This window comes from Onychostoma macrolepis, chromosome 06 (assembly GCF_012432095.1).
Source record: "Onychostoma macrolepis isolate SWU-2019 chromosome 06, ASM1243209v1, whole genome shotgun sequence".
NCBI classification, from domain to species: Eukaryota; Metazoa; Chordata; class Actinopteri; order Cypriniformes; family Cyprinidae; genus Onychostoma; species Onychostoma macrolepis.
This window is the reverse complement of record NC_081160.1, coordinates 16,762,029-16,777,544: the sequence shown is the minus strand read 5'-3', so window position 1 is coordinate 16,777,544 and position 15,516 is coordinate 16,762,029. Positions and strand designations below refer to the sequence as shown.

Genomic DNA, 15,516 nt, shown 5'->3' with positions numbered 1-15,516 from the left:
CTTTGGGCGGGGTCTCTGCTAATAGACCCTTTTTCTGTTAGTAAACATTGTCACGTTTTTCTGTGGGCAAAGCTTCGGTGGTGGAAGAAAGATTCCCCTGACCGCTTCACTAACGCTAGCTATGAAGTCTGTTAGCTTGTTTTTTTAACAATAACTGGAGAAATTCCGATTTTACCTGCATATGTAAGGTCACTCACTGTCTGGGACCACGATTGTTAATTGAAAAGGTTAACTTTAATGGACGAAACCAGATTGGCTGACCCTCACACGCTTTTACTCAAAGGATGGACGATCTGACAGGATTCCCTTTGGTTGAGTCACATCTAACGTGTATAGTAAAGACAAACTCACCATGTCTGTCTAATCATGAGGATGTATATATATTATTTCAGTAGGCAACTATTTTTACAGCTACATTATTATTCCAGCCACAATTAATCACAACAATGTATATACAATTACATATAATTAAGCATATAAATCGTCAGTTTGTTGTTTTATTTCATTTCATTATTTCATACACGACATAGTAGTGAGATGCAACAAATCTTTAGATGCGCCCATAATAACAAAACTTTATTGAACCTTTTCTGATAAGAAATGTGCGCTGCAAACACGAGCATTTTTTACGATCGTTTCTATCCGCTCATTTTATCTCGTTTAGCCACAGCTGTTGTCGTTTTTTTGTCTGGCAGTGGGCATCAGGTAAGCATTAAAATTTCAATTTCAAAATTCTAACTTTATTCTCGCAATTCTGAGATTATATCTCACAATTTTGATAAGAAAAATCAACTCGTCATTGTCTCTTTTGAGTTTCCCACACTTCTGGCTTTTTTTCCCTTCAGAATGGACGAACTCACTATTGTTGAGTTAAATCGAGTTATAAAGTCCGAAATACGAGATATAAAGTTGCATTTGCGAGAAAATAAGTCTCTTAAAAGAATTGTGAGACAAAATAGGTAACGTTAAATGTTATAGGTTTAAATAGTATTTCATGCTGTAACTGTAGGGCAAATGTAATATGTTCCCTATGAACTGCATATATGTAGACCAATTGTTTAAATAAAATTTATGCTTTAAAAGTAGAGTAATCATAGCAGGTTTCATTCATTCTGTCCGTTTAAATGTCTGCGTTTAGCTTTAAATGGTGTTTTTGACGACAGTGTTCTATAAAAATGATTTGCATTCCGATTCTGACATCCAAGAGCACAACAATTCATTTTATTCCGTGGATTTTTCCCGTTTCACTCCACTTGTTACCGTGTGTTTCTGCCACCACAATGCACGTGCAGCTGCTAGTGACGTAACTGTGATGTCAATGTCAAAATTGTCAATGGTCAAGCTGTTTTTTTTTTGGTTTTTTTATTTATGGTGGCTGACTGGCTTGTACAACCTAATAAGTTTAGATCTAGTAAAAACCATGTTCCACAACACTATATTTTCAGTATAGTGCAGGGATACATCATATTATACTGGATCAATTTTAACTTTGTTTTATCGTACCTCCAAACAAATTTATACCTGCAGGCAACCAACTGGGAATGAAGGGTTTGGATACTGCATTTTAAAGTTGTCTCACCAGCATCAGGGCACATAATCAGATTGCATTTCAAGCTGCAACATTCTCTTCAAATTATATTTATAGACATAACTGTATTTATTATTAAATGACCTAAAGTACCTCTACTAGAAACAAGTGGACCCACATTTTATGCTTCTATTTTGTTCTACATGACTGTATGGATACTCAGTGCCGTAATATCTCAATGGCTCTTTGCTATTATGACTGCACACATGCAAACATACACCCCACACATAGAACACAATATACACACTCTGCACCTCTAACAGGCCCAAAAAAACAAACAGAAAGAGGACACCTTGTGCCATTCAAACTTACTGGATTGGAAATTTATCCTTTTCTGCTGCAAAATTATTCACACAGATAATGAAGAGAGAAATGTTTCTTGTTACCATAGCAATAGACTTTCCACTGCTACTAATAACAAGTGACTGAATGTGGCAGAAAACCTAATGAGAGGAAAATAAATTAGCCTCAGAGTGGAACAAGGCCAATATTTGAATTTCATGGTGGAAATGACATGAATGAGTAATCGAGAAGTATACCCACCATAACCTCACCTTTGTAAATGAAACTTTACTCTGTCAAACAAATGAGACAAAATAAATGAATATTTAGCTATCAACTAACACAACTGTGCACTACAGATCTATAGGATCACTTAGAATAGTACAGCTCTATGCTGATACACAGTTGTTGTACAATGACTACTGCATACTTGAAATACTTTGGAACTTTCTAATGTCAATTCAGCTTTAAAAGGAAGGTGAAAACGCAACTGTTAAAGTCAAAGGCTGTGCATCCTATCCAGCAACAGGATTTTGGTGTAATCAGTCAGAAGATAGGCAAACAATGCAGATGTCAACATGGACTGGTTATATTGCTGTACATGCACTTATTTTACATGCAAAACTATTTTAAGTAAACATGACCTACTTTGTAACAAAGATAAAAATGATTACTAACAATCACCATGTGTTATTTGTGATGAAGTATTGAAGAAAATTTTTTAGTATTTATTTAATATTTTTTATTATTTTAAATGATGTAATTATTATTAGTTGTTTGTTTACTCTTGTTCTATAAGCAGTTTTCTTACCATGTTAATGAACCACTGTTTTAGGAAAGATATGAAGACATTAAAGGCATTAAAGACATTTTAACTTAAAACCGTCACTTCTGGCCAAAATACCAGTCCATAATTCATAATAATGCTTCCTTCAGTGAAAAAGTACACCCCCTGTCATCCTCTCACATCAAAATCCACCAACATATTTGAAATGATTTCAATATTTGGGGCTTGATCTGTGCATATTTCTCTCCTGATTCAGACAAGACAACTTTATATGGAGAAATCAATATTATGGATAGAGGACTTTTAGTCGGAAGTAACAGTTTGAAGTTAAAAACAACTTGATTAATTTGTTTATTACAGCTTTTCATTTGACAAGATGTTAACTGACAGACTGGAGTGGATTACTTGTGGATTATTATTTTGTTAAGTTATCAGTTGTTTGGACTCTCATTCTGATGGCACCCATTCACTTCAGTAGATCCTTTGGTGAGCAAGTGATGTAATGCTAAATCTCTCCAAATGTGTTCTGCTAAAGGATGGCCTGAGGGTGAGTAAATCTTCAGAAACTGCTTATTTTGGGGCGCACTACCTCAGGACAAGCCACTATTAACAGATGTTTTAGAATATCTTAGTGATATTCAGGTTATTCAATAAAATAGGTGTTTTCTAAAGGCCTCATATCCTTGTACTTCCAAAAAAAATGTAAATTAGTAATTATAATTAGTATTATCTTACACAATTATCTGTATTGTATCCTTTCATATCATTTAATGGACCTCAGCTAACATTTAACAAAGAATAATAAATACTGTAAACAAATTTTTATTGCATATTGTTAGTTAATGACATTTAATGTATTCACTAATGTTAACTAATGGGACCTTTGTGTAAAGCGATACCAGTTTGTCTTGTTTTAAAGGATGTCTCAAGGACGTAAGAACTTGTGTCAAGATACTGGACAACAAAACAGTAATCAGAGTTGGATACTTATGGAGCCTTATGACTTCTGACAATCTGCTGTATCCTGCTGAGACCCTAATATTTAAGTGTTGCATGAGTCATAACAAATCTAAAAGGAAATTAAAATGGAACAGAGAGGCTGTCCATCATTGAGCAATTACAAAGGTCTGTGACACACCGCGAATGTCAGTAAACTGTTTTATGACATAGGCTGACCTTGTGTCAGTATCTGGAGTCTGACTCGACTGATATGAACCAGAGCTCTAAAGCCTGAAGGATGATGGGAAACTCTTGCAATACAACACAAAACTGTAACCTCATGCTGCCTGCACATGCACCTCAACTCCTTGCGCACTGCATTGTGTCAATCAGTGATTCTCAGCTAGTGGGTTGTGAACCAAAAATGTGTGACATAGGGTCACAGAAAGGAGAGGGAAACAATACTAAATGCAAATAACTGTAAAATCACACTTAGACAAGAAAAAATGAGTATGCCTTTAAAAACCTTTCATAGTAAAGGCAAGACATATTTTTTTGTTTTTGATGCCAAAGGCTGTGTATCCAGTCACGGTATTGTGCAAATCAATCAGACAAATCTAGAAATTAGACTGATGCAAACATGGAAGGGTCGTGTGACAACCTGATCCTCAAAAATCATTAACAAAACTATGAAAGCCAAACCTTTGGCCACCTCATTCTGGAAATGTTGGTTTTTTGGTAATAAAATAAAAAGAATATTCCTAGAATGTTAGAAATTGGTTTCCAAAGAGGAACCTAATATTAACGTTAGGGGAATGTTTGGGTTCACATGCAATGTTTGGATTGTGTCAGAATGTGTCCTGCATGATATTACTGCCTGAATGAAATGATATACTGAATGTTAAAATTATTCATTTGAATGAACTTTAATGTTTGATTCTAGGATTTTTTTGTTTACTTCAATAAAATATTCATTGAAAAATTTGGGTCCTGAAGCAAAACCAGTTGAAAGCCACTCCTACTTATGGTGAACATTTCTATGAGTACAGTATAGCAATAGAGCAGTCAAGACAAGAGAGTGGCAGCAAGTACTTGCATCTGATTTTGCATCTGTGCCAGAACGAGAAGCAGCTGTTCTTATAATATGATGAGCCTCACTTCAACTTCTACCTCTATTTATGGTGCCTTGATCAGTTACAGTACTTAAAACTCCCAGGTACAAATCATTTTGACATAAACATAGTGTGTAGCATGACCTCTTTTTGAAACATGTTGTCAAATGCACCTCTTTGGTAAGAAAGTGTCTCCTAGAAGAAAGTGTATCAATTTTTCTCCTAAAGTATCAACTATTTTTGTGACTTTAATAAGATTAAAGGGGTCATAAGACGCAATTTCACGTTTTCCTTTTTCTTTGGAGTGTTACAAGCTGTTCGTGCATATACAGTATAAGATCTGTAAAGTTGCAAAGATTAACCACCTGTGGGACGCTTGGCGCTCTTTTTTTCGTTGTCTTTTTTCTCTATCAAATATTTGAGTTATCATCATAAATTATATATCATTTGAAAGCTTAAAACCTCAAAATTCATCCTGTGAAAATCATTTTTAAATCGGACATTGCTTTACCATGGAAATTGTACTTTAAAATCTTTTGGTGGTCTCCTCCCCCTTAGTGGGCGGTGTCATGTGCCATATTACACAATGTATTACGGTCTTTTAGAATCAAAACCTTTTATAATCTTAACAAAATACATATTGCTGGAAAGGTCTGACTCTCAGGATTCCATATTTGGTTGTCTTTTTGTGATCGGAGTAATATTGACAGAGAAATTTAGACATTTGTGACAGAAAAATGCATTAAAAAAAATTCAATGGAGTTGAATGGCACCCGGTGGCTGTTTGTGGTATGACGCCCTAAATAAAATCTCACAGGAACCTCAATTTTTCTCATATCAACTTCAAATTTGGAACATAACTTATTGAGACATAAGGCTTTAATTTTATGCCAATTTTAGAGTAAAACCTGTTATGTAAAATATTTATTTTATATAAAATATATAATATTTTGTATTTTCTTTACAGTAAATTTAAACTTCTATAACTTTTTGATGCTTTCATATTTTAAAATAATTCCACTTTTGCTGCTGATTGTCCTCTTTAAAAAGAGTCCAACCTTATGTCTGTATTCCAAAGCATTCATGAATTATAAGAGTTTAAGTTTGGATAGTGCACTTTCATGTATACGTTCAAAAATGGGGGGTGACAGTTAGTCTCAAACCCAAAGAGATATTCTTTCTAAAAGTTAAGACTCGTCCACGCCTTCCGAAAACACCTCATTTAAACACGCCCCCACAAATCTACGTCACTGTGTTGTAAGATTTGCATAACACCGCCCAAATGTTTACGCAACGAAAGAAGGCGTACCTTTTATTCTCGCTGTAGTATCTCGCCGCCATATCGTGGAGACGCTGTGTGTTTACAAATATGGTATGTGGCATAACATTTCCGTCACACGCTTGAGGTATTCGGCCAATCACAACGCAATGGGTAGCTGGCCAATCAGAGCACACCACGCTTTTCAGAACGATGAGCTTTGTAAAAATCGATGCGTTTCAAAAAGGAGGGGCAGAGAGGAACAACAATAATGTATGGTATGTGGAAAATAATGTGCTTTTTTTTTTTTTACCTTAAACCATGTAAACATTGCATTACACCAAATAATGTTATTTTTAGCATCGTCATATGACCCCATTAGTAAAAATGCTACATGAAATCCTGTATGAGATAAAACAAGTAGGCCTACGTGAAGTAGTACTTATTGATGGGGCTGTGGGAGTACATAAGACAAAAAGAGAAGGGAAACAATGTAAGAGAACTAAAACTCAGTCAGTTCTTGCTGATTTATATATGATTAAATGTGAAGTAGAGTGCAGCAGAGTAACCTGATTACATACAGTAGTGAACTACATTTAGACATTGGATCTAAATTGTTGAATTGTTTTGGTTTTGAGCTCACTGAAAGGATACTGCCTTCTTTGCTTGTCTCCTGCATGCTCTCCATTCCTGGAAGGGCAGCTGCCACACGTCGAAACAGCTGCAGGAGAAATGAGAGAATGCTGTTAGTGACTTCAGCTATGACAGTAACCAGAACACTTCATACAAAAATGTTGTCTGTCAAGTCAGCGGGTAGCGAGATATGCTCTGCAACCATTTTAAAAGTCATTTTAGAAGAAATTATGCAACTGGGCAAAGTATTGGATATTGACATGAGGGCGAAAAATTTCCACACAAATTGTGTTAACAGGTTCAACTGGTCACATGAATTTGCTGAGTTGACCAACAGAACACTGCATGCTTTGAAATAGAGTTGGGAGAAAAAGATTCTCTATTTAACGATTCAGAATCAATTAAAAAATATCAGCAGTATTCAATATTTTCTTGGTTATTTTCTTTATGTGGTACATAGAGTCAAAAATACTTGGAATAGTCTTGCAACAGCCCTGTGTCATACTGTGCAGCATTCTGGCAGCAAACATGAGCTGAACCATTTTTAAACCTGTAAAAAAGCGATTTGGAGCAAAGTGGACTTTCTCTGGTACATTGAAGCAGACCTGCCCTGTTATATATAGTAATAGAAATGAAGATCCCATGCAACTACTTCTTTTCAGAATCATAAATGTCACAGACTAAAACACCTGCTGACCTTTAAAGCGGACTCTGTGTAGAAGATGATAAAGGGACAGCAAAAAGCACTTAGTCTGGCTCTGCCTTCTGAAACTTGCATACCGCTCCTAGCAGAGCAATTAATGGCCCACCACACACCTCCATTACAGCCATCCTCTATAAAGGGCTGTTCCCAGAAGCTATATGAGGCTATACCGCAATGATATATAGCCCCACTCACTCCCAATCATATCAAACAGGGCAGTTAGCTTATGTAGCCAATACCACCCCTCTCATTCCATGCCATCAATCACAATGGACGAGCCACAGGGAAATGGGACACACTGGACCATTAAGCAGAAAGGGTAAAAAAAAAAAAAAGACTCATTTTGTTAACTACCTTCAGGTCATTGTTTTTGACAGGAAAGACAGAGAGAGCCATAATCTAGCTGGGACAAAAACAAAAGAACTCAAAACCATTCCAATTAAGAAAAACACAGACAGGCCCATGCGTCCATACGGTGTCACATTTGTCATTTTACGAATCAGCTGTTAGCATAACACAACTGTGTAAGTGTTAGCTAACATATTTATGTACAACAGCTTTTGCAATTTTATGTTTTCTCTCATTCATCTTTTTGTCTCTGATTAGTTGCCTGTTCTTCAAAGCAATACTTGTGTTTTATTGGGGATTCTAATACTACATGGAGGACAATCCATTTTATATAGCTACCTATAACCTAGCCCTAACAGAAAACATTTTTACAAAAATAAAAAAATAAATCTTTATTTCCTTAATATTTTGTAGTGGTTTTTTTCTCTCAAAAATTATAGTGTCCCCAAAATAATGTTTTGGGAGGATTGTTAGTTTTAGCTCACTATGGGTACAAATTTGTCCTCAAAATACGGTTAAGTAAACACACTTCATTTGTTTTCAAATTAAGACTGAGAAGAAAATGAATCACTTTATTATACTATAGTATGGACTTTTTTAAAATTGAAAATAAACAATGTTCTTGCCATGCATCTATAATGAAACTTAATATTATTAGTAATGAAACACTGCTATACAACAAATGACTCTATTATTATTATCATCATCATCATCAAAACATGTTGAGCATTGTATTATTTACACAAGAGTTCAATTTCATCCTGAAAAAGATCTGACACCCTGCAATTCTTCAATCAATGCTTGAGTCATTATTTTGCAATTACCTCTGCGAGATGATCAGTTTAACTAATGTTGCTGTTATTGGAGAAATAAATAAGAAAATTTCAGTATTGATTGTAATCTCAGATAAATGCAGTTCCCTGCTCCAGACAACACAATTCTGCAAGCAAACACATGCTCCAGTCAACCACACACACATACGTGTAACAATGTAAAGGCTTGGAAATTATCTCAGTTTGTAATGGAGACTGGAACAAGTCAGCTCCACGTCTGGTGACAATAATATATGTTGTGTCAGAGATTTACAGTCTTTTAGTGTTGTCTTGTACTGTCAGTGTTGAGCTCCTGTGAAACAGTGATACATGGCTTTGAGAAGAATAAAGGCTTAGTGTCCAGTACAGCTGATGGAACAATGCACAATAATACAGCTTCTTACTTTTAATAATGACAGTACTATATGGAATAAGCCTCATGTGTTTTGTGTATGTTTCAAACTGTAATTGTAAAATGGAAAGTTCTGATCGGAAGATTGTGTTCAAAGCAGTTGTAAAATAAACCGGACTGCACATTTTATATTAATGCAAAGTATTAATATAGTTCAATATTAGGACAATGAATTATGAATAATAATATTTCTTTCATTTAATTCAGTAAACATATATATATACACACATATGCATATTAATGCCAGACACCCCTAAAATTACTTTAATACAGCAAACTGTAACACACTATTTTAAAGATTTTTGAAATCAAAAATAACATTAGATCTCTACCAATAAAGTCTTCCTAAAAGAAGCGCAGTAAGTAAGAAAATATTGTATTTTACTAATAACACAACCCTTGACAAAAAGAAAGCAAAGCTTGGTCATTTTAACTGAAGAGAGACGGGACGACTGAACGACTGCAGCAGTCTGTGATCCAGTCAGCTAATATACACAAACACACACGCTTTAGCCCACACAACACACACTGTGTGCTGTACGCACTTCCGGCTCTCAGAGACAGAGAAAACACAGCAGTGCTCCGCGTCACATCTGATCTCTCCAACCTCGGTGCTTAGTCATCCTGCATCATGCTTTCAACTGCACCTCAGAAGAGAAATCAGAACGAACGCAGAGCATTTCTCACACCTACACGCTGTGGCCGCTCTTTCCACTGACAGAGCGAGGTGTTGAGGTAAAACTCACCTGTTTGACATTGTAGCCTGTCTTGGCACTGGTCTCGATAAACATCACACTCAGCTCCTTGGCCCGCTGCTCGCCTTCCTCAATCGTGATTTGCCTGTGAAAATGTTGAGGATTTTTATTCATGAGTTTATTTATAAAATATTATTGAACTGTGATGACCCCTGCTGAAAAACCATGAATTTGCACTCTGGTTTAGTGATGGTCTGGATACTGGACCAACACAGCCATGCTGATCAGCAGCAAAAATATTGTTGCATGATACTGAAGGTTAAAATAGTTAGGAAGCCTAGTGGTGACCAAGGTTTTGCTGGTTAGCAGGGTCCAGTTAGCCCCTGCTAGCAAAGCAAAGCAAAGCAAAGCAAAGCAAAGCAAAGCAAAGCAAAACAAAACAAAACAAAACAAAACAAAACAAAACAAAACAAAACAAAACAAAACAAAAATAAACAAAAATAAAACAAAAATAAAACAAAACAACCAAACCAAAACTCTTGTTGGCTCTTTCAATTGCTTTTCTAAATTGCTCTGAATAAACCTGTACAACATAACTGTAAATGTAAAGGTTAATAAACAAACAAACAAACAAACAAACAAATAAATAAATAAAAATCTCCTTTGATGGCCATACATAAATAACCAGGCATTCTAATCTGTCTATCTGTCTTTCTCTCTTTCTTGCATGTAACATACCGTATAAATGACATTTTCCCATCCAGTAGATATATTATATACTCACATTTTCCACTCAATTATAGTTTTAGAGCTTAGAGAATGTATATTCATTATAAAAAAATGCACATGTAATTATTAATTATACAATTTTAGACAGTGGAAAAACTTTCTTTAATGAAAAAAAAAAAAGTTGTTTGAGAGCGTAAATAAATATATTGAGTTTTAGTTGTTTGGGCTTGTTTTAATCTGTTTTTGACGTTTTTGTAGATTATATTCACCTTATTTTATATATCAAGGTCCCCTTGGCTGTTTGGCTGTAGACCCCGGGCCACTGGTTGAGAACCAGTGTAACATAGTATGTTATAAAAGAGACAGATATTTGGAGGGGAATATTTTTAAGAATCATTTCAAAAGCATCAAAATTGGTATATTTTAAACATGTGGCATTAACAGCTCAGATAATTGGCTCAAAAACAATTGCATCCAGAAAATGTTATATCAGATTTTGTGCACCAGCTGAGCAACAGACATTTAGATGAATGGCAATGGGCTGAAGAATACTTTCTCCAGACCTCCTTGGTTGAGAGACAAACATACCAACGTCAAAAACACAACACATGTTAGTGAGCAGCTACTGAATACTGGTCTTGGCAGGAGGGATTCCATGAAGAATAATGACAAAGAGAGGCCACATTACCAGGACTATACATGAATAATCATTCTGCCAGTAATGGCGACCACTATCACGAAACTGCCCAGCCTTGACAGTAGCCCAACAAGATATATGAAAACAGCAATAATGGAAATGTGGTTTTTGATAAAGTGGTTAGAGGGTCACAGATTATGGCTGAAGTATTATCAGACAGCACAGGCTGAGACTGAGACTGAGACAACGGCATCAGTCATTGCCTCCCTTCCCTCATCTCTGCTAACTCTAATTAATTGATGTTGAAACTGATTAATTGCACAAAGGGAAGGCTCATTAATTAAGCCTCATTTGTATGACACACTTGTGGCATTAATCCATGTCTGTGACTATGGAGCTTGTTTATGTATGTATGTGACAGAGTTCGCGAGGTGGCTGAGAGAAATGAGTAGGCTGAAGAGGAGACTAGCTGTATCTCAGAGCAGTGGGACGTGAATAGGACAAGCTGTATTTAAACCACTGAGCTCTGCCTGCTGGGACAGCCGTGATGTAACCACCCAAACTCTTTTGTTCTCTTCACAGACAGGAGCTCAGAGGCATTTGTGAGTTTACTTAACTCATGAATTGCATTCTTGGCTCGCTGCTTCTGAAAGTATACAGCTCATTCTCTGTAAATGGTGCCAATTGTGCCCCCAAGACTTGCTATTGATATAATTACTGTGATACTGAACTAAATTACATTATTTGATTGAAACAAACTCTAAATAGAATTAAATTTAAGTACTGTAAATTATAAAACTGAATTGCATAACCCCACTGAACATTACATTTTAACTGGTAAAAAATCAGATTCTTCCTAAATTTAGTTTTTAGGTAATTAAAAAATAATTTATTGACTGTCTGTGCAGTGTTTTTTTTTTTTTTAATGCTTTATGCATTTTCCTTTCAATTTCTGTTAAACTCAGTTATGCTGTGACATGTTCCCCTTTAAGAATAATATAAATATATGCACATATATACACATCGCCATTCAGAAGTTTAGGGCAGTAAGAATGATTGATTGATTGATTGATTGATTTTTATTTATTTACTTATTTTTAAAGAAATTAATACTTTTATTTGGGATCCATTAAACTGATCAGTAAATATGTTACAAAAGATTTCCATTTTAGATAAATGATGTCCTTTCTATTCATCAAAAATGTTTTAAAAATTAAGTAAGAAATGTTGCCAAATCAGCACATTAGATGCACCAAAATCAGCATATTAGATTGATTTCTAAAGAATCATGTGACACTGAAGAGTGGAGTATTGTTTTTATTGTATTTAAAGTAGTGCTGTCAAACAATTAATCGCATCCAAAATAAAAGTTTTTATTTACGTAATATATCTGTGTATACTGTGTATATTTATTATGTATATATAAATACACACACATACAGTATATATTTTGAAATTATTTACATGTATTTACGTGTATATATTTATATTCATATAATTTATATTATATATAACTATATTTAATATATAAATGTAAAATTTTTCTTAAATGTATACATGCACGGGTGTGTATTTATATATACATAATAAATATACACAGCACACATACATATAATATGTAAACAAAAAACTTTTATTTTGGATGCGATTAATCGTGATTAATCGTTTGACAGCACTATATTTAAGATAAAATGTGTCAATATGCCTTCTAACTGTTCATGCTATCCATTACTCAGTCATTTCTTATATTACCAGCCACATTTATAGCAGTTTGTTCATGAAGGATATGCCGCCTTGACTTACTTCTGTCTCAGAGATAACATGGTCTCTTCAGAGACGCATTCCTCTATTCATGCATGGCAGAATTCTGAAGGTAGTTTTCTTTTTTTCAAAGCTACTGTGACAATTAAAGAACTTGATGGATATGAACATCAGATATGGTTTGATGTGGTTTGGTTTCATGATCAAAGTCACTCCAAACAGCACAGATATGTTTTTGAGCCCTTTTCTCGTCTTTAAAGAGTGTGAAACTGCTTTTCACTTTTCAATCAAAACCCTCAGGGAAGGCAAAGGGTGACAGCAGAAAAACTGATCAAATATAAGAGACACCATTTTTTTTTTTTTTTACGTCTAAATAAAATAAGTGACTTCAGAAAACCAAAGCAAGGACTCCAAACCTGACCCTGTAGTCTGTCTCTGGCTGATGAATCTGCTTTTGAAGTCCCTCAGTAGCCACAAGCTAAATATTTTGATATTCATGTCACAAAAAGAAAGATGGGATTAAGAAGAGTACGTGTAGCACAAGTTATAAATGCTGATAGAGCAGAATGTCTTGTCAGCCTAAATTTCCTGCCTTCTCTGCTGAATCATGCTGGTCATAAATGTTTTATCTGGTGCTATCTTAGGCTCACAGAAACAGCACATACAGGTTTAGCATGCATGTGTCACTGAGTTCATATCTGACTATATTCAAAAAGTTGTTGTGATTACATTCAGGAGTCCTCACTTCTTCACTAACTCATTCGCTTTTATCACTAACTAAAATGGCGAAAAAGCATTCAGCACTGCTGTCTGTACGGTACATCTTGACCTTGAAATAGTTGATTAATGTGCTGCAGGCTGTCAAAACCCATGCTTTTTCACACAACACGTTTTCTTTTTTCAAGTGGATAGTAAATTGATTGTGTTTGACATTTTAGATTGATGTACAGTATAGGTTGGGTTGAACGTGTCTCTTTTCGTTTGGTATTGGCTCAAGGGTAGGTAATCTCAGCTGACATCAAGCAGAGTGTCTGGAAGAGCACAGGACCATCTGTTCCTCTGAGAGAACAAGCATCCTCTGGACAGAAATTCATGCATTACACCCACACTGACTTTAAATCTGTTATTACAACAATATTACAGTCTTACAGTATATAAGATGTTTTGTTGTAAAAATAGTCTCGAACATTTGTTAAACACACACACACTTACCCGATGGAGGTATTCTATTGACTTCTGTTGTTTTTATATACAGGTGCATCTCAATAAATTAGAATGTCGTGGAAAAGTTCATTTATTTCAGTAATTCAACTAAAATTGTGAAACACGTGTATTAAATAAATTCAATGCACACAGACTGAAGTAATTTAAGTCTTTTGTTCTTTTAATTGTGATGATTTTGGCTCACATTTAACAAAAACCCACCACTCCACCAATCTCAACAAATTAGAATATTTGTTATATATTATATTAGTTGACATGCCAATCAGCTAATCAACTCAAAACACCTGCAAAGGTTTCCTGAGCCTTCAAAATGGTCTCTCAGTTTGGTTCACTAAGCTACACAATCATGGGGAAGACTGCTGATCTGACAGTTGTCCAGAAGACAATCATTGACACCCTTCACAAGGAGGGTAAGCCACAAACATTCATTGCCAAAAAATCTGGCTGTTCACAGAGTGCTGTATCCAAGCATGTTAACAGAAAGTTGAGTGGAAGGAAAAAGTGTGGAAGAAAAAGATGCACAACCAATCGAGAGAACCGCAGCCTTATGAGGATTGTCAAGCAAAATCGATTCAAGAATTTGGGTGAACTTCACAAGGAATTGACTGAGGCTGGGGTCAAGGCATCAAGAGCCACCACACACAGACGTGTCAAGGAATTTGGCTACAGTTGTAGTATTCCTCTTGTTAAGCCACTCCTGAACCACAGACAACGTCAGAGGCGTCTTACCTGGGCTAAGGAGAAGAAGAACTGGACTGTTGCCCAGTGGTCCAAAGTCCTCTTTTCAGATGAGAGCAAGTTTTGAATTTCATTTGGAAACCAAGGTCCTAGAGTCTGGAGGAAGGGTGGAGAAGCTCATAGCCCAAGTTGCTTGAAGTCCAGTGTTAAGTTTCCACAGTCTGTGATGATTTGGGGTGCAATGTCATCTGCTGGTGTTGGTCCATTGTGTTTTTTGAAAACCAAAGTCACTGCACTCGTTTACCAAGAAATTTTGGAGCACTTCATGCTTCCTTCTGCTGACCAGCTTTTTAAAGATGCTGATTTCATTTTCCAGCAGGATTTGGCACCTGCACACACTGCCAAAAGCACCAAAAGTTGGTTAAATGACCATGGTGTTGGTGTGCTTGACTGGCCAGCAAACTCACCAGACCTGAACCCCACAGAGAATCTATGGGGTATTGTCAAGAGGAAAATGAGACACAAGAGACCAAAAAATGCAGATGAGCTGAAGGCCACTTTCAAAGAAACCTGGGCTTTCATAACACCCTCAGCAGTGCCACAAACTGATCACCTCCATGCCACGCCGAATTTAGGCAGTAATTAAAGCAAAAGGAGCCCCTACCAAGTATTGAGTACATATACAGTAAATGCACAATATACAATTTTTTTATTGGTCTTATGAAGTATTCTAATTTGTTGAGATAGTGAATTGGTGGGTTTTTGTTAAATGTGAGCCAAAATCATCACAATTAAAAGAACCAAAGACTTAAACTACTTCAGTCTATGTGCACTGAATTTATTTTATACACGAGTTTCACAATTTGAGTTGAATTACTGAAATAAATGAACTTTTCCACGACATTCTAATTTATTGAG

General features: G+C 35.6%; 1 protein-coding gene across 2 annotated transcripts in view; it reads right to left on the bottom strand.

Moving 5' to 3' along the window:
- The window catches only part of rab6ba (RAB6B, member RAS oncogene family a), an 87,518-nt gene that overhangs the window by 4,345 nt on the left and 67,657 nt on the right, over positions 1 to 15,516 (bottom strand). For both annotated transcript variants that reach the window (XM_058779673.1, XM_058779674.1), the window contains exons 6-7: positions 9,621 to 9,714; positions 6,621 to 6,687 (exon numbers count right to left, since the gene is read on the bottom strand). In XM_058779673.1, the coding sequence (XP_058635656.1) occupies positions 6,621 to 6,687; positions 9,621 to 9,714 (161 nt within the window). The remainder of the gene's footprint in view (positions 1 to 6,620; positions 6,688 to 9,620; positions 9,715 to 15,516) is intronic.